The 18,930-nt window shown below is 39.3% G+C and overlaps 1 protein-coding gene across 2 annotated transcripts in view; it reads right to left on the bottom strand.

Moving 5' to 3' along the window:
• LDAH (lipid droplet associated hydrolase) overlaps positions 1 to 18,930 on the bottom strand; it is a 117,590-nt gene that overhangs the window by 23,707 nt on the left and 74,953 nt on the right. For both annotated transcript variants that reach the window (XM_066547163.1, XM_066547164.1), the window contains one exon: positions 15,944 to 16,184. In XM_066547163.1, coding sequence (XP_066403260.1) covers positions 15,944 to 16,184 — 241 coding nt within the window. The remainder of the gene's footprint in view (positions 1 to 15,943; positions 16,185 to 18,930) is intronic.

Raw genomic sequence — 18,930 nt, 5'->3', positions numbered from 1 at the left:
CAAATATAGAAGCTCTTTAGCTTTTCCTGTAAACATCTTTTTGCTTATTCAATATGTTGATCTGGTTTAACAGTCTAAAACAAATTTGAGTGGGCTTTGTTCTTAATTTTCATGGCATAATCACATTCCTTCAAATGTGTACTTTTGCATATACTGGACTGATGCATAATGAGTCAGTATGAGTCAGTGGGATAATCCAAAGCACAGAAACTGAAGCTTATAACACGAATTTTTCCAGTATCATGGCCTTTGTAAATATTCCTTCATATGGTTTATTTCTAACAAAACAAACAAAAAAATGTGGTTGCAAACCTACAGAAACTGGCCAAGGTACCTGGTGACAGCTGTAGAACCCCGAAGTTTTTATCATGTTCTATTCCATCTCAAGCTGCTGATACCCCTTGTAATTCACAACCAGGTTACCAAGATTTAGTAACAAAAAAAAAGCTAGTGTTAATTAACTATTATAAACAATTAGGCTGAAGAGCTTAAAAGTGAATCAAAGTTTAAACAGACAAATACCATATTTATTGTGTTTTTAACACATAAATACCATAAAATGCTGTAACTTTTGCAGATCTTTTATATACACAGATTACTTTGAAAATGAAGCTCCTCATTTATTCCCAGGTCAGGCTTATGAAATTTACTGCCAACTTAGCTTCTCCCCATGATCCTGCCAGTGACCTTTTTCCTGCCCTGGTAGGATCATTCCCTCTCCATGGATTAAAGGTGATTAAGGATCAGTGTCAGTTCAGTCTCATACATTTGCTAAGCAGAGACGACAAACTGTGCCAAAATGTGTTTGATTTATTTGTTGGGGTTTTGTGATAGAGGAACCCTGATTGGACTCAAATCAAGGATCCAGAAAAGAATAGAGTGCTTTATATCATTGGTAGCTCTTTAACCCAAAGTGTCACAGCAAGGACTTAATATCCTTCAGCTAAATTATTAGTTTTCACAAACAATAATGACTGAAATCAATCAAGCTTTTCAATGCTTCGGGTTCTTTAATCTCCAATTCAAGCAGCCAGTCATTAGATGGATACCTATATCTATTGAGCTAAACTTCAAACACATTGATACAGCCACAGTGTAGCCAAGCAAACCATGTGTGAAATAGAAAACTTCCTGATTTTTAAGAAATGCATGCCTAGAATTATCATTGTTTTCTAAAGATTTTAGAACAATAGTCAAAACTAATTTCTCGTCTGCTGACTCTCTGGATATCAAGAGATCTATGCTAGAACTTGGGAAGTTGTGCAAATTGCACACATTTCTTACTCAGGACAGATAAACTTTATACTTGATTTTTGAAGCAATACAGAGATTTCCTGTACTTGGACAGAAATATGTGTTTTTCCTCAAGTCTTTAAAATTCTTGCTTGATTATTGAATATCCAAAGAAGATTTGCCTGCTTATTTGCAAACAAAAGATTAGATTAGGGCTAAATTAATCATAAACTCACACTAAAAACTGAGGGGTCACACTATGTTGCCTGAGAAAATTCGAGATGATCTGGAACTATGTCTTTATGGAAAGAACTCTTGAAAAAAATTACTTAAACACAGCGAACATATCCATAAAATACAAAAGGTTATGTATTTCTGACTTAATCCTGATAAATTTTCAGAGATATACATGCCCTAGATTAATTTAAAAATAGCAGTGTGTTGTAGTGCTGTGACTAGAGCTCATTCTGTTTGGTTTGCTCTGTATATTAATTACTTAAGTATTATTTTATTATTTAAATATTATTTATGTATAAATCATATAATTTATACATAAATATAAATTTTCCTGTATATTAATTACATAAAAATGATACTGTGTTCTTTGCTGGGCTACGGAAATGAATTTAAAGTGATAGAAAGAATAGACAGAAAGAGATGCCATACTAATGAAACAAGGGACAATAACAAAGGAAAAAATCCTTTTCAACTTCATTGGCTAATAGTTTTCAGGAAATCATCAAAATAGTTCCTTTTCCAACAAAAATGAGTGGTTGTGAAGATAGCCCCAATCTAGACAACTTAATGGATGCACACACATTCTTTAATAGCTTGTTCATCAGACAAACATAAGACTACAAAGGGTTACCCGAGCTCACTTCATTTCCCCACTGCTGCTGGCTTTAGATTATGTTGACTCTATCAACAAGATTGTGGCTGTAGGTGTAAATTTATTAAGTCCTACACACTATTCTATTTTATAAGTTAGTAGGAGCTATGCTCTGCAACGGATACAAGGAGAAACACAAAGCCAAATTTTTATTTCAAGGTCCAAATAGTACAGTTTCAGCAGCATCAACCTTGGAAGAACATACTGTAACAGTTTCTAGAGTGGACAAATTCAGAGGAAAAGAAGAGCATGGCCCTGCCTTCATGATGCTTACAAAATGCAAAGCTGGTGCCACTACTCAGATCAACCAACCCCTCAAGCAGATGAATACAGAGAGTGGAGAGACACCTTAAGTGTTTTGTGAAGGTCATACATACTAAGATACTGTCTTTTTTTCACCAAGAAATGACTAAAGAAGGGGGTTTGTAAGAGATCAGTGATCCCCTTGTGACTGTGGTGCAGGCTGTGGGTATTCTCAGTACTTCTGCAGGGTATTCTGAGACTCGGCAGCACAACAAGTTTAATGGCCCTTCCTGGCCACGCTCACTCACTCACTACTTCTGGCTCCCTTGATTCTGTTCCCTATCTATAGAGAACCTATGCTTTAGGTATTTAAAAAAAATTCTTACGGATTCCATTAGCTTTATTTTTCCAGGTTGAATGTCACTCAGTTAATTCATTTATTCTTCAGTAAAACAATATTTTGCATCTGGTCTCTGTCCTCCCTTGTGTTTGATGTTGTCTTTTAATGAAAGACAGCTCACTAATGATTAAAAGCCACAAACCTGATGTGCAACCAGGCCCAGAAGAGAACTCTTGAGTTATTAAAAAATATTTTGCAAATCATTTGTAATATAAAAGAATATTAAGAAGTAGAAAAACATGTGAAAGGAAAGCAACTTTACATCAGCCCATTACAGTAAGAACCTCTCAGGGCCAAGAAATTAGCAAGAGAGGACAAAGACACTGGAAGTCAAGAAATATTTAGAATTCTCTTAACATACTATAATTTAGAGCTGCATACTGTAACTACAAATGCCTCAGGTCTTTAAGCCTTTACCTCAAAGAACAATGCCTTTACTAACTGGCAGACCTTTCTAATGCAGAATTTTTGCCTATTTATTGGAAGCATTTTGTTCTGACTATTGTTGGAAATGAGACCAGGCAAAATGGACTTTGGACCTCATTTCCAGCTATTATTTCCTGTGTAAGTCAACAGTATATCTCAGTATGATGGTGTTTATATTCATTCAATTTTGAGCTAATTTTTCAGCAATATTTGTCACTATTTCTTAAAAAAAACAACATTCTTGTTTAGTGTATTATTACAAGTACTGAACATCAGTTCTACTAGACTTGAAATAAAAAACTGAAGAGTGGCTACAATTTACTGAGCTATTCCACATTTCTTACACAGAAATCTGAGCAAAGCTCTTTATTAGTTTGCCCTTCATTGACATTAGTGCCTTACAGGTTTGTTCTTAAACCCAGTGCATAGTATAGTTCTCCCAAACATGGCCTGATGGTTTGGAAAACCATCTCAATTATAGTGCCTTTCATTGTACCTTCATCAAGTACTCACTGGTTACAGAAAAATCTACTACATTGTTCCATAAAGGCCAGGCTGTAAAGCACATATTTCCACATTGGCTTGGTTTGGATAGTCCTTTGTCCCTTCACTGATGAACAGCTTAGTAAAAAGCCTTTCCTAGTCTATTTTACCCTTCTGTCAACACAAAATGCACCTTCCCAGCTTCTGCTATGACAATTGTGAAGTCAAACTTCCACAGTCTGTTTTTAACAAGCAAACTGTTGTTGCTTTTGCAGGTATGAATGTAGGCTGTATCTGCACCAGTGTATGAAGTGGAGCCAGAAACTATTCTGAGACCCTGAGGCCAAGTGGAATAGAATGGCTTGTTTCCACAGAATTAGATTCTTCCCCCACCCAATCTGCTTATGGGGACGATGCATGGCAGTGCTAACTCAACTGAGCCTGAATAGTTGGAGAATGCTAACTGGAGAAAGTTAAAAACATACCAGAATTCAGTCACATTATGAACTTTCATATTTGCTTTTAACTAATGTCTGACATTAGGCATGCTTTACCTTTATTTGGGTTTCCTCAATCATTCTATGTTGCATCTGTTCACCTGTTTTGCTTGGTTCTTCTAAGGTAAACTGTCCCTCATTAAGGGTTCTGAAATTCTCAATGCTACTCTTGTCTATTTAATCAGTGTGTATGACATTACAGGGCTGGAAGGGATCTCCATTGGTGTCTTTTTCTTAAGATGAATCAATGGTACTATGTTATTTTCAGCAGGTACTTATGCGTCCTGTCATTAGGAAGCACACATGATGAAAGTTTCATTATCTTCATAGGAAATCCCATCTAGAATTCTGCTCATATCATTAACTAAAATCTAATCTGAATCACTTTTGTTGCAATGTACTCCATTATATATTACCTCATCTACCATGGACATGTAAGTTAAATTACTGCCCTTTACTTGAAAACTCTTTCTATGTTCTTCATTTGTCTCCTGTTCAGTCTAAACAACTCTGTTTTATGCCTGTCATAGGATTCACCTGATTAAATGTGGGTATCTAAAGCTTAATTTTTCTTTCTTCACAGTCAGATGAAAGTACATGGTTCATCTCATCCTTAAGTACTGACTTAGACAGATTAGACAAGTGTTACCTATTTCTCCACTGACTATGGCAGGATTTTAAGGAGATTAGTGAGTGAATAGAGCTTTATGTTGTAAATGTGTTAAGCATTTCTGTTCTAGCAGAGGTGCTACCCTTTTGTGAAAATATGAAGCCAATCTGCCTCATCTTCAAATGAGGCATCATCCTCTGTATCAAACTGCCATAGTAAAAATTTCTGCCAATTTCTTTTTCTCCTCTATTACATATATATTTTTATATAGATATATATATTTTATCTATATAAATATATAGGTAAAGCAATGCACTGTGAGAAGTAGCTGAACAGTGTATGTTGTGGATTCCCTACTCTACAACCATCAACCATATTACATATTGCACTTTGGATAGCTCCAAATTTTCTTAGAAGTCCCTTAATTCCATCTGTCATGCTCTGGTGAATGTAATATTCAACAGGTCTCTTGTCTTTAATATGTGGATGCTAAGACAAGCACATCCTCCTCCTTTCTCCCTGCTCTTCTTTCCCAAGAGTGTTAGGTCCCTTCATATTTATATTCCAGCTCTGTCAGTTCTCCCACCTGTGTCTGTTAAGACAATTAACTAATAATTTTGATGATTTTTAAAGGTTTGCAATGTGATTTTATTTTCCATACTTTAGAAATTTACATGACCTGCACATCACCTGCCACATCTACCACCTTCCAGTAGTCCTTTTCTCCCTTATGATTTTCTTTCTCTACCATAATTTCACATCATTCATGAGCACAAATTTGCTCACAGTGATAATCACAGTGATAATACAGAGGGATTTTTTATCTTTTCCCTTGAATTCATCATCAAGCATCCTTTACTAAATGTTTCAATGTTAATCACCTTTTCATGGCTAAGGAAGCCAAAGCTCCCATGACACTGGTCTGATTGAAAGTGCTTCAACCACTGTGCATACTTTAAAATATTCTTTTGAGGAAGCAGAGTGATTTTAATAGCCAAGTCTTATGCCCTGTGAAAAACAAGCAACCTCATTACCCTGTCATTAGTCTCTCACTCTCTACAGTTTGTTTCCATACATCTTTCTTTCCCATATTGACACTACAGCTTCCCAAGACACTTCTGATGCTCTGCCTTACAAAACCATCATTTACTGTCAGGTTTTTTTCACAGAATGAATCTGCTATTTCACCATTTGCCATTTAATTTCTATTATTGCTATTACATCAGACTGTTGTTTGTGTTGGCTAAGGACCATGCAGAGACTGGGGACATCTTTTGTCAGGTGCTGGCAATACTGACATGGAAAAGCCTGAAGTGATGCTTTCTTCTGTCACACAAGAGACTTCCACAAAACCTCCACAAATTCTCAGTCTCTTTCTTCCAGAACATTTAATTAATGCCTCCCTTAGCAAATCTGCCTCACAGCAGGATAATTTCACAATAATCTGTTATTACAAAATGCTTCAGAAATATTTTAAAATATGCACATTGACAACTTTAAATTCCCACTCCTGGCCTCTGTAAAGGTAAATTGGACAATATAAAATTAAATTTATAATTTTCCAGTAATTGTAACCAAAGGAAAGAGTCCTGAGTGCCTGACTTGGTCTTTTTTTTTTGCATCTAAGAAAGAGTTATACTGCATGGGAGTGCAAAAAGCCCCAGTCAAGTTGGCTTCAGCATCACAGAGGCTACTTAGGCTATCAGGAAAAATAACATTTCTGCTCCACAGATTTTACAGTTTATTTCTAAATTGCTACTGCTGAACATCGAGTTGCAGATACGCACACAGAGTTTTTCTTGTCCTTCCAAGGGACTTCATGCAGACAGTACAAGAATAAAATAATTTGACTTCAATGTGATGATTATGGCCAAAGACTCTCCCATGAGAGTTGCGACTGTTCAGGCTGGAGGAGCAAAGGCTCTGGGAGACCTTATGGCACCTTCCAATACATAATGGGTCTATACAAGAGCTGACAGGGATTTACAAGGGTGTGGAGTAATAGGACAAGATGGAATGGCTTTAAATCAACAGAGAACAAGTTTAGATTAGATATTAGGAACACATTTATTACTCTGAGGGTGCTGAGACACTGGAATGGGTTGCCCAGGGAAGCTGTGGGTGCCCCATCCCTGGAAGTGTTCAAGGACAGGTTGGATGGGGCTTTGAGCAGCCTTTTCTAATGGAAAGTGTCCCTGCCCATGGCAAGGATCATCTTTAAAGTCCTTTCCAAAACAAACCACTCTGTGAGTCGGTGATTTTCATGTGCTGTGCAGTTTATCTGAATTTTGACATGTTGCAATACAGCTCTTAAATGCTGCATTTGTATCAAAATAACCTGCATATAGTTGACTAATTTTTGAAAATAAGTTTACCTCAAGAAATATACTACTATCTGATCACATTTTCTTCCTGGTAAGTTGCCTGTCTTACTGTAAGGTTCTTCAGTGAAGTGTAACATTAGTTTCATTTCCAGTTTATCCTTTGCTCTTGAGGAAGCAATCTCTGTCATTCCTCTAAAGGAGTCAGAAAACAGTGGTAAGAACTAATAATACCAAACAGCACTGTAATTTCCTATGAGGAAAACATATTTTCTACCGGTAATTATTGCCAACAGCAATCTTGGAAATATCGTATAACTTATTGTTTAAAACATCAAACAGAAGGAACTGCTTTGTATCAAGGATGACTAATGCAGGAACATGTGCTTCCACACATGCACAGACACATTAGATAAAATGTTGATGTTTAGAGGTTTAAAAGATATAAACATTGACTTTGGGGTCTGCTTAAGTTTACACTTGAATTTAGAATGCAAACATAGCAGTTAATGTATAACCATGATGGACATGAAGAGGCAGAAACAGCTGCAATTGTTATGGATGGGCTTCTCCAATCTGCTTGGTACTACAGTTGCAGGAAGAGCAGAACTATACAAGAAAATCAGTCAGCTGTGTTTGAGAAAGCAGAGTAGAGGCTAAAGGCAAAAATAAAAAGTTATTCAACAATTAAACCCAGGTGCTTTGCAAACAATAGATGCTTTGTTACGGAGTGTGAAAAACATTCATTTACTTTGTGTGATGAAGCATGTGCAGATGAAGTGGCATACGTGATGGAAAACTGAAATGTCCACAGGCTTAATCCTGCCTGAAGTTACTTTGGAACTACTCCCACCATCTTCAAATGATAGAACTGTCCTTTAGGTAGAAAAATTCATCTCCAGCTTAAGCTCTCATTCTGTGGCAGATGGCTGTGATGCTGGGAGTTCTGCCAGCTTCCAGACTTTGGTTATGGAAAGTGTCTGCAAGAGGGACACAGAAGGGTCTGCTGTAGGTGGTGCTCAGTCCATAAGGAATGGCCAGGATGGACACTGTCTGCAGCAATTCAGCATCTCCACCCTGTGGTTCCTGCCCGAGCTCTGTGGGATTACCCTGCTTTGCTAGACAGGGATCTAGCCTAGGAGTAGCTACATGGAGGTCAGTTTAAGTGCCCTTCTGGACTGGGACCTCGGGCTGATTCTTTACTGAGGAAGCCTCATGAAATTCAACATCTGGATCACCCATCCTTTGAAAAAGGTTAACATTCTTCAGCTGGAGTGGCTTTGATTCATAAGAAAGGTGGACTTTATACCACTTTGTACTCATAAACAGAATCCATTCTTTTAAAGCTTGCTTTAAATAGACCTGGCCTTTAGACTAAGCAGAAAGCAATCTCTTGTGCCACTATGTTTGCTTAAGAAAAGCCCGCATTTCCTTCTCAGATCCATGAAGATTCTGTAGGAATTTTTTCCTTGTCAGTATTGTCACATTATAGAATTACTGAGTGCTGGTGGACATCTTCATGACAAGGAGCAGCAGCAAAGTGGATGCTAGAGTAGCTACATGTAGCTGATCATAAGAATTAAAACCAGTGTCCCCTTCAGTCACATAATAAATAAACCCTAAATAAATTACCAGCTTTGTAAATGTCATTTTCAGAAAAAAAAAACTTATTCTAAGACAAATGTCTAGAGTTTACCCATGGGTATGGATTTAGCATGAGTTTAAGTGCTTTGCTGGTACTGCATGATGAAGGAGTTTGATGGATCAAGCTAAATTTCTAACCAGTAAACACAAGTTATATCAGAGCCATGAATTCTACTTTATATATTCCTTGGGGGAGTTTTGGCAGACAGGTCTCATTCAAAAGGCATGTGCCTACTGCAGAAGGGAGTCCTTCCCCTGAATTCAGGGGGGCTTGTATTGGCCCAGGAAAAATAAAGTGCCAGCTCACAGATAACTGTCTGGCATAGTTTAACACAAAGCAACTGTAGCTGGTAGCACTTCACTGGCATATACTTATTTTCAACATCCCTTCTGCTTTGTTGATGTTACCTCTTCCTTTTTCATGCCATTTGCAACACATCATTAGACTCACTGTAAATTTGTGGGCGTAAATCGTGTCCCTGGGGATGAAGCCTCACCAGGGGTGAATAAACAATCTCCCCTTCCCCAACCAAATCCCAACTGTGCCTCACATTTCATGGAAATGATCAGCAGTTCCACTATCAAAACATTCACGCCTTATGAGTAATATTTATGATGGGAGTTTTTTATGTTGGGTTTTCCCCCAAGAAGAAAGAGAGGAATAATTAACAGAAACAGACCAAATGAGAAATTTCCACATTATTACTATTATTTTCATAAGGCTTTCACAGGAAAGTAAAAGCTTTTGCAAGTAATAAAAGTCCTCATTAAACATCTTTCTTTCTTTTGGAAATGGGGTAAATTATGAAGCAGATTAACTTTAATAAATAAATAGGACTATAAATACATAAAAGTCATTGCCTTCCTCCAGTAATTTAATATGAGCATCCCACTCTGAAATAAGGAAAAGTTTATTCACACAGAAAGAATAGAGCAGATGTGAGGTTTTTCCATCAGCTTAAGTGCTGCCTTGGTAAGGTGAGTTGTCCGACTACATTAAACAAACATTTTAGTCAGGCATCACACAGGAAAATAAACAGTAGCAAAGGAAACATGAAAATATTAAAGACTGTTATTCTTTGGCGCCTTTTCTTTCGAAGCAGGTGATAAAATATTACTGTGTTTCCACAGGTAAGGAAACACGCTCTTAAACACTTTGCAGAAACACATATTACGATCATCACTTAAAATGTCAGAAGTGGATAGGACTGAACTGTGACAGCACACAAGAGGCTGCTGAGAAACGCTGCAGGACCAGAGGTTTTTGCACACTGGGCCAGGCTGCTAGGCTACCAAAGCAGCCTTCTGGCAGAGCAAATTCAGGGGGCAAAAAACATCTTTCAGGAGATGGCTGTAGAGTTACCTGATTTTAGGACAGATTTCTCTTGAAGCCTAATTAATCAGATGTTAGTGAAGAAGGAGAGACTATCTGTTGTATAATTTCTGACCTCTTTCTGTCCCACTGAGCATCAAAGAATGCACATAGGAAGAGAGGAGACCTGCTGAGCTCCACTGTTTTTGCCCACCTGTGATATACTGCACTATTCTGCACAGATGTAACATGATTTAGTTTATGTAGATGGAATTTATGTACCATGTCAGTAATTTCTGTTCACCATGAAATTTTGTCTGGCTATCCATCATGTCTGAAATTCTACACATATTTAAATATAAAACATCCTTGAAATGGTTTCTGCATTGTAGCCAGAAGTTATCTGCAATGTACATTCATCAGAAGAAATAAAGCAATTACTTTTTACTACCAGGACTTGGATTTCCATCAGCTTGGAAAACCAACTTGAAAATGTTCTGGTCTGGGTTCAAAGATCTGCACAGTTACCCAGTGCCCAGAGTACAGGGAAAGCTTTTATTCTCCTGCCTACTATGATGGTAGGATGGTAAAGATGTAGGTGTGAGATTGAAAGGTGCTACCTGAAATCCTTTGTAGTATCAGTTTCTGTCCCTATTTTAAAATGCACTGTATGCACCAGCCTGTCTGGCCAGTGTGGTTTGGGGAAGCTGCTCATGACTGACATCCATATATGTATTTTTAGGTTAAATTAGTGGCTAGGCAGGTTCAGTAGATCAAGTTGCTGCCCTGGGATGCAGGTCTATGTAGAGCTCTGCTGCTGACCAGCTATGTGATGCTGGCCAATAGCTCATCCATTGTCTTGAACACTGGGTTCTTTTTTAAACATGGTGGTACAGCATTTGAAAAATAAAACCTAGATGAGTACATAATGTGCATATCCTCCTTGGCTGTGCATGCCTCAATGGATGGGTTTTGTTCCATTCAGCATGGAAGGCAGAGCTCTTCTGATTTTTTTCCATAAAACAAAATAAAAATCAATAGAACTATGCCTTCTGTGCTGAATTTCCATCTGCTCATCATAACTTCTGTTGCATTTTAATTTAAAAAGCAGAGCAAGAAAGAGCTATGTAATTGCACATATAAACTAAATTTTATATGTGCAATTACATAGCTTTTAAAAACATTTTTCAGGAGCAAAACCTCTTATTTCACCATTTCACGTGAAGGTTTTTATCAAGTGCTTACCTAATACCTTAAGCACTGGTTTTTATATCTGAAAAATACAAGCAGAATAGGTGGAGGTGCTACTGAGTTCCATGAACACAACAGGATGCACTGTCCTTACCCAAGCATTTTGGTTAGATGGGTATTTCCACAGCACTTCAGTCCCAGGAAAAGATCTCAAAAAAATTTCCCATCTTACTTGTCAGGAAATTGAGGTGAAAATGTAAAATGAGTTTTCAAAGAAGGCAGGAAACAAATAACAAGACTCTCACTAGAAATCAGCAGCTGTAAATTCTAATGCAGACAAAGTATGAGATATCTGACTGTCCTAGCAGCAAGGGTAAAAGCTGCACAGAAAATCAGGAACACATTGTTTTCTGGTATCTGAAGCAAAAAGAACAGTCAGTGGATTCTGAATGACATTTATCTCCCTCTGCTTTTGGTTTCTAATAGAGAGAGTCCCTCTGTGATCAGTAAAATGCATCAGTCATTGCAGGGTGTGATTCGCCTTTCCTGCTTTAAAGCCAGCTACTCAGACAGCATGATGTTCATAGTGATCAGATGAAGACCAACCATAATGTCACATTTCAAATCTCTCTGATAAATAAAAAGAATTGGAATAGAAACAGATCTCAAGCCATGATAACTCCTGAGGCTGGGTAATTCAAACCCAGAATGCTACCTCCCAGTTGGCTTCCTGGAAATAAACTTTTAAAATAACTTGAGTCGTCAATGTAAAAACTTCTGTTCCATTTTCATAGCAACTGGAAGCTTACATTTTACTGGCTTTTGATGTAAATTAATCTCAAAGATGCTATTTTATAGTTGTGTAAAATGTATCCCACAATAAAATCTTTTACTCCCTGGCACCTCAGGGATTTAATTTTGTCATCCTGTACATCTGAGAGGGAGAAGCAGCTACAGCTGGGAGACAAACCTCAATACCTCAGATGGGACTTGCTTTCTTTACAGTCCTGTGGAGTGCCTGAAACTGCTATAGCCCTTTTTGCCTCTGTAAAACAAGGGAAATTTAAACCCTCCACGTGAAATCTGAATGTTTCCACACTTGGAACAAGATAAAATTTGAAACACAATTCTGGAGTTTTATCTTATTTGTTTTACAACTTCTGTTGGATGCTTAAATTAACTAGGCATCTCTTATTTCCAGCTTTCACTTATGTGACAGCCTAAATGAATCTGATAGCCTTGTTTCAGGCTTCTGAGTCCCCTCCTTCCTAACCTGCCCCAACAGTACAAAGCAGACCTCCCCCTGGCCCAGGCTGCAGTGCTCCCCTGCTCCCCGACCAGGTTAAACAAACAGGGAGATTCCTCCAGGGAAGTCACAGGTTCAAGATCACAAAGGACCCACCTCATTTGGGCCAGTTAGAGGTTTTTCTTGCTATTGTGCTTATCTGTATCTTCCCTGTCATCCAGACATTAACCTCTGACCTGTGAGCCTGCCTCTCGAAAAAGCTGTGCAGTGTTTACCCATTATGTAATGTCTGTGCTTTTGTGGAAATTTTACAGAAACAAATGGAGGAAGTTTGCCAGTCGAACGGCTGGACAATAAATCCTGTTCCATGTAGATAGAATGGTTTACTGTCACTGTAAGTCTGCTACTGGCATCTGTCACCAAAAAAATGTTTACAAATTTCAGGGCACTGGAGTGCCAAAGTATTCCTGCACTTCAGGACTAAACATGATTTGTAGAACCACCACTGCTGTGTTAGATAGGGGTAGCCTTGTTTTGCTAGCCTGAATAAACAGAGTGACAATGTTTCAGATAAGTCAGGGTCACTAATGTTTAATATTTCTGTCTATTGATCTCCTAAGTTCATAAATACAAGTACCCAAATGCTTGTTTGTTCATTATAATGCTTTTTTCTGCCCTAAGATATCTTTGCTAGAAATTAAACCAGGTAAGCAAAGGCCCTTCAGCCCCTTTTGCTTGTTTCTTATAGGTCCTTTATTATTTATACACTGTATGTTCCCATCCTTCCTTACAATCCATCTTCTTTACAGTCCCTGCTGTCTTTTCTCCTTCTGTACTGTTTCCTCTTTGGGACAAGACATTTTATTATGTTCCCTTTCTGGACAGTGTCATCACAATTCCTCTTGCTGTGTAACTGGGGCTTCCATATATCATCAACTATGGAGTTAGAACAACAGAAAGACGTGTTTGGATAAGAAGCAGGAACAAACATAATTTGGAAGTGGGGCAATAATAGGTAATGTAATTCTTCCTTCACTGATTCTTTCAGCCAATGGCCTGATCCTGCAGCAACTGAATGGAGCTTTTCACTCTCAGCGTCAATGGGAGAAGCACTTGGTCTTAGAATTCTGTTCTAATTAAGTTTTCAAATCTCATTTCCTTTCAGAGGAGAGAAAACATTGTTGTGACTAAGCTTTGGATGTGGTAACAAATCCCTGGCAGGTTGGGGTGTTTTAACGGACGTATTAGATTTAAGGAAACTTTTACCATCTTTTCTGCCCTTAATCACAGCTTTTATTACAATTACAGTAATGCAACAGAGTTACATGCCAAAGGCAATATGTATATTTTTAATGAGTTGACATGCAACCTTCCTGGAGAGAAGAAACAACCTCATTTGCTGAATGTTTCTGAACTATATCTAGTAATTTTTTAGGGGAAAAGGAAGTGTTCAGAAAAGCGTCTACCAAAAATTCAGAGGCTTCAGTAACTCACAGATGAGCAGTCTCATAAGACACACTCAGTTGTTGTGCTAGATTTATCAAATTTTGCTGAATGCTAACATTTTCTATTGTCCTCAAACAATAAAAGAGAAGGTTAACAGGCAATATCCGGATGCTCAGAGATTATTAATCCACACATGTGGTCCTGAGTCACTGGGCTGTAAAACACCATCAGTTTCCAAAGATGCAAACCAAAGGGGAATTCTACTTGAGAGAGATGCTATCACAAGCCCAAAAGAACTAGTTCCATCAATAAGGCCTATTTATGCAAGTTTTACAAGACTTTGGCTCCCAGGGGTTTTCATTCTGGTAGAATTAATTCAGGCAACAAACTGAACATAGGCAGAGAACTCCCATGAGTGAAGAGCCTTCAGCCTGGTTTCTTGCCTCACTTTACCTTACAGCTAGGACACAGGTCAGACACTGGTACGCAGAGGAAATTACAACAGGCTGACAGGCACACATCAACCTGGCTCATTCACCTGGGGACTAAAGAGCTCAGAGGGTCAGCCTCCAACAGCAGAACACAAAATCCGTTCTGTTCAATTATTCCTGCTGCTGCAGTGTGGCCTGGGCCAAACAACACATACAAACAATGGCTGGCCCTGTTTTTTGGAGGTTAACACAGGCCAAGGACCATTTCCAATACAACCTTGACTGTGTATAACCTGTATTTTAGAGGTACAAGTTTATCTGTGGGGACCAGAGAAGGATTCCTGGCTTGTGGAGATGTGACCTCACAGACCCCCACATACCTTTTTCTGAGACAAAACTATCAAAGGAAGACACTTGAGCACCTCATGTAGGTATGACTGCATGCTTGCTTTCTCCTTGGTCACCACGAAACTGTCATCAATTAATAGGAATTCAAGCCACAAACTATAGGAGTTCAATCAGAAATGTGTATTAGCAAGCAGGAGTCTGCTTTTGTCAGGCACAGGGCACTGCAAGGGAGTGACTGTCATTATGTCCAGTCTGTACAAAAAAAGTGGGGCTGTCCAGGCTGGCAGCACAAACCCTACAGTCGTACAGGGAGCCTCCCACACAGAGCCACAGATCCATGAAAGGCACAGCCCCTCACTGCAATCCCAGTTACTCTGGCACATCTGTTTGGATGATTAGTAAGTAAAATTTAACTGATAGAAGACAGAGCCCAACTGGAAATGTAGGAATGTGTTTTTACTACTATTAACGCAATCAAAACTTCCTTCTTGCTATTATTACTGCGTTAGCATGTCAATTCCATTCCAAATTGTTTTAAACTGTTAACTTACCAAAATACCTGGAGTATAGCACAATTCACATTCTGGTTTTCATTCTAAACTTAACATAATATATCTGAAATTATTCTGCTTCTTAAAAGTTGTTTCTCTTGCTAGAATGTGTAAAATATATGTACAATATACACTGGAGGAGCGTTAATCTTTCTCTTTGTGCCCAAAAAAGTGCTGAAATTCAGTGCATAAAGTAACTTCTATGAGTCTTTGTAGACTGAAGGTCCTTTTTTGAATTTACCAATATTCCAATTCAGATGACAGAATCTACACAGCTGGCTAAAACAGCTTAATAAAAACAGATGCAAAGAACTCTTTGTGAAACTGATTACTGATTTACATTCACCATCCAATATGAATGAAATGCAAAAACTAAGCAGATGTAAGTCACATAAAGTACATTGTAAAAAGAGTGTTTTAATCACATGAGAAATCATGTCAGTAGTATAGGTCAGTTTGCTTAAGAAATATATATTCTTTGTGAAAATATTTTGTTATTTTGCCTTTAAGATTAATTTACTCATACAAGACTTTCCCGTACCCATGGTCTTAATTTTAGAAAAGACTAGATCTGTTATTCCTCAAAACTCATGCTTTAATACTAAAAAACTAAATCAACATTTACTAAATGAGAAAAATACAAAAGATGGTTTAACACAGAAAGGTGCTCACCAATGCAGTCGACACTGAAGAGATTTATGGAGGTTGTTATTGAAGACTCATCACAGGTCTTCATCCCCCGCAGAGCAAACCTCACCAGGGAGGCCTTGACTCCCTCGGGCAGGAAGGACAGCAGGAACACGGGCATGTAGAGAGCGTAGCGGAGCTTGCACAGCAGGGGCGTCATGAGCTTGCCCTGCGGGGACTGAGCCATGCGCTCGATGGTCGGGAACAGCAGCACGGAGCGCAGGACCTGCCAGGGCACAGAAAGCACCGTCAGCAAGGGCACAGCAGCACAGCCCAGCCTGCAGACCCAACCTTTACAAGAGTCTCCATCGCAGTGAGACTGAGCTTCCAGGCACAGCAGCACAGCCCAGCCTGCAGACCCAACCTTTACAAGAGTCTCCATCGCAGTGAGACTGAGCTTCCAGGCACAGCAGCACAGCCCAGCCTGCAGACCCAACCTTTACAAGAGTCTTCATCGCAGTGAGACTGAGCTTCCAGGCACAGCAGCACAGCCCAGCCTGCAGACCCAACCTTTACAAGAGTCTCCATCGCAGTGAGACTGAGCTTCCAGGCACAGCAGCACAGCCCAGCCTGCAGACCCAACCTTTACAAGAGTCTCCATCGCAGTGAGACTGAGCTTCCAGGCACATTGCCCCAAAGGTGTGTGATGTGCCCAGATTCAGTCTTTTAAAACAGGAAGCAAACAAGTACACAGTTACAAAATGATGTTTTATGATAAGAACTCAAGAGGTGAGTGGCCTTTGGAAGCACCAGCAGGAGTAACCCCAGCAGAGGGCAGCAGGCAGGAGCCCTCGGCTCAGTCCCGGCGGGCTTTTTATCACAGGAAAAGTACACCGCTTTTCATTTCACCTGGTAAACTGCTTTCTCTAAGTAAACCAAACAAACGAATTTAAGTGTCAGCTGCTGTGATGGTAACTTTAAAAATTGACAACATACAGGGTTTTCAATTTGCAGCTTAATACAGGTAAACTTGGTCAGAACAAGAAGCATACAGCCTCTTCACTACAATGGGCACACTGGCATAAGATATTGCTTTTTATTTCTTATAATGAAATAGACATTCTGAAGGTGGTAATTAGTTTATGTTACAATAATACACTATAGCCTTAAAGTAAAAAGAAATTAATTAAAGTCACACCCACCCATACTTATCAAAACTGAGTTAATACATTTACTCATAGTTATATTTCGATGCTAACATCAAGCAAATATTCTAAAACAATAATTGCAACTTTTTTTCTGGATGTAAAAATATATTGCTATAACTCATATAGGAATAACCCTCAAAGAGACACAGCCCTACCTAACAGAAGTATAATAACAAAATAACAAAAAGTAAGAGAGGATCTGGACATTGCATTGGTAGATAATAAGGTATAAACAGCTGGGCTTTCTTGGTGACTCAATATCAATAAATGTAGTTACATATGCATACTATATACATATAGTCTGCTTAGTGCATATCATTCTACATGTTGTGCAAATTAGGTTCTTATTTTTGTAAAATATATTTTATATTTCTTTACTCCCAGATGAGATGCAGCTGATGTATGCCTCTGCACCTGTGTGCAGCACTCCCAGTCCCAGCAGCCCTCCAATGGAAGGCAGGGAATGCCACCCAGAGATGCTTACACAATCTGGGCATTGTAACAGAACAAACTGCAAAAATTCAGGAAATATAATAAAATCACAGAATCCTTTAGGTTGGAGAAGGTCTTTAAGATCACTGAGTCCAACTGTTAGCCTAGCACTGCCACATACACAAATAAACCATATTCTCAAGTGCCACATCTATACATCATTTAAATACCTCCAGGGACGGTGAATAAACCACTTCCCTTGGGCAGCCTATTAAGTGCTTGGTAACCCTTTTTGTGAAGGAATTTTTCCTGATATCCAATCTAAACCTCCCCTGGCACAACTTCAAGCCTTTTCCTCTTGTCTTATCACTTGTTCCTTGGAAAAAGAGACTGATCCCCACCTGGCCACAACCTTCCTTCAGGTAGTTGTAGAGCAATATGGTCCCCCTGAAACTCCTTTTCTCCACTCACCTCCTCAGCCACTCCTCATCAGACTTGTGCTTCCCAGCTCTCCTGCCCTTCCCTGGACACACTCCAGCACCTCAAGGTCTTTCCTATCATGAGGGGCCCAAAACTGAACTCAGCACTCGAGGTATGGCCTCAACATTGCCCAGTACAGGGTGACAATCACTGCCCTTGTCCTGCTGGTCACTGACAACTGTGTGTCTGTGCTGGGTAGGAGGTCACTAACCATTTCCCCATACATTATGGGGGCTTCATTCTGCTCACTGTCCATGTCTGGATACTCAGAGAACAACTGGTCAGAGTCAGGTACTGATCTGCTGGCTCTTCCTGTTTCTTCCCTCATCATTCCCTGCAGCTGGAAGGCCAGAGAATACTAGCTGTGCTTTTGATTCCTTAACCAGTTGTCCCAAGGCCCTGAAGTCTCTCTTGATTATCCTTGGGCTGCTTGTTACAATTTCATTACTATCTACCTGAAGAACCAATAATTGATAATAATCCAAGAGCTGTACCAGCGTGGGAAGATGGGAGGCTTTCTGTTCACATCTTTAACCCAGCTCAGGGAGGCAGCAGGCTTCTGTAAGAAGTGGGTCTGTTTTCTTCAGAAGGAGTCTGAAGGAAAATGACTCGTCTGGGTTTTTTTCATGGTAGCAATTTTTAGCTACCATGCAAAGGTTGTAGACTGACAACCTCAGCAACACCTTCAAGCCAGGTGAACCATTGTTCTGGTTACTGTTCTTGCAGAGCCTCACAGCTGTCACTCAGGGGCACCTGGAGAGGTGGAGAAGTCCCAGAGGAGACACACTGGCTGTGCCAGGCAGGAACTTGTCACCACTGTCCCCTGTCTCCTAAGTCACTGTGTTCAGCCAGACAGAGAGAGGGAAGGGAAACCTCTGTGTCATGCACCCACCATCAGAAACTGTACTTCTT

Source organism: Molothrus aeneus, chromosome 3 (assembly GCF_037042795.1).
Source record: "Molothrus aeneus isolate 106 chromosome 3, BPBGC_Maene_1.0, whole genome shotgun sequence".
Taxonomy (NCBI): domain Eukaryota; kingdom Metazoa; phylum Chordata; class Aves; order Passeriformes; family Icteridae; genus Molothrus; species Molothrus aeneus.
Note: the sequence above shows the minus strand (reverse complement) of the source record. Positions and strands in the feature narration are given on the sequence as shown.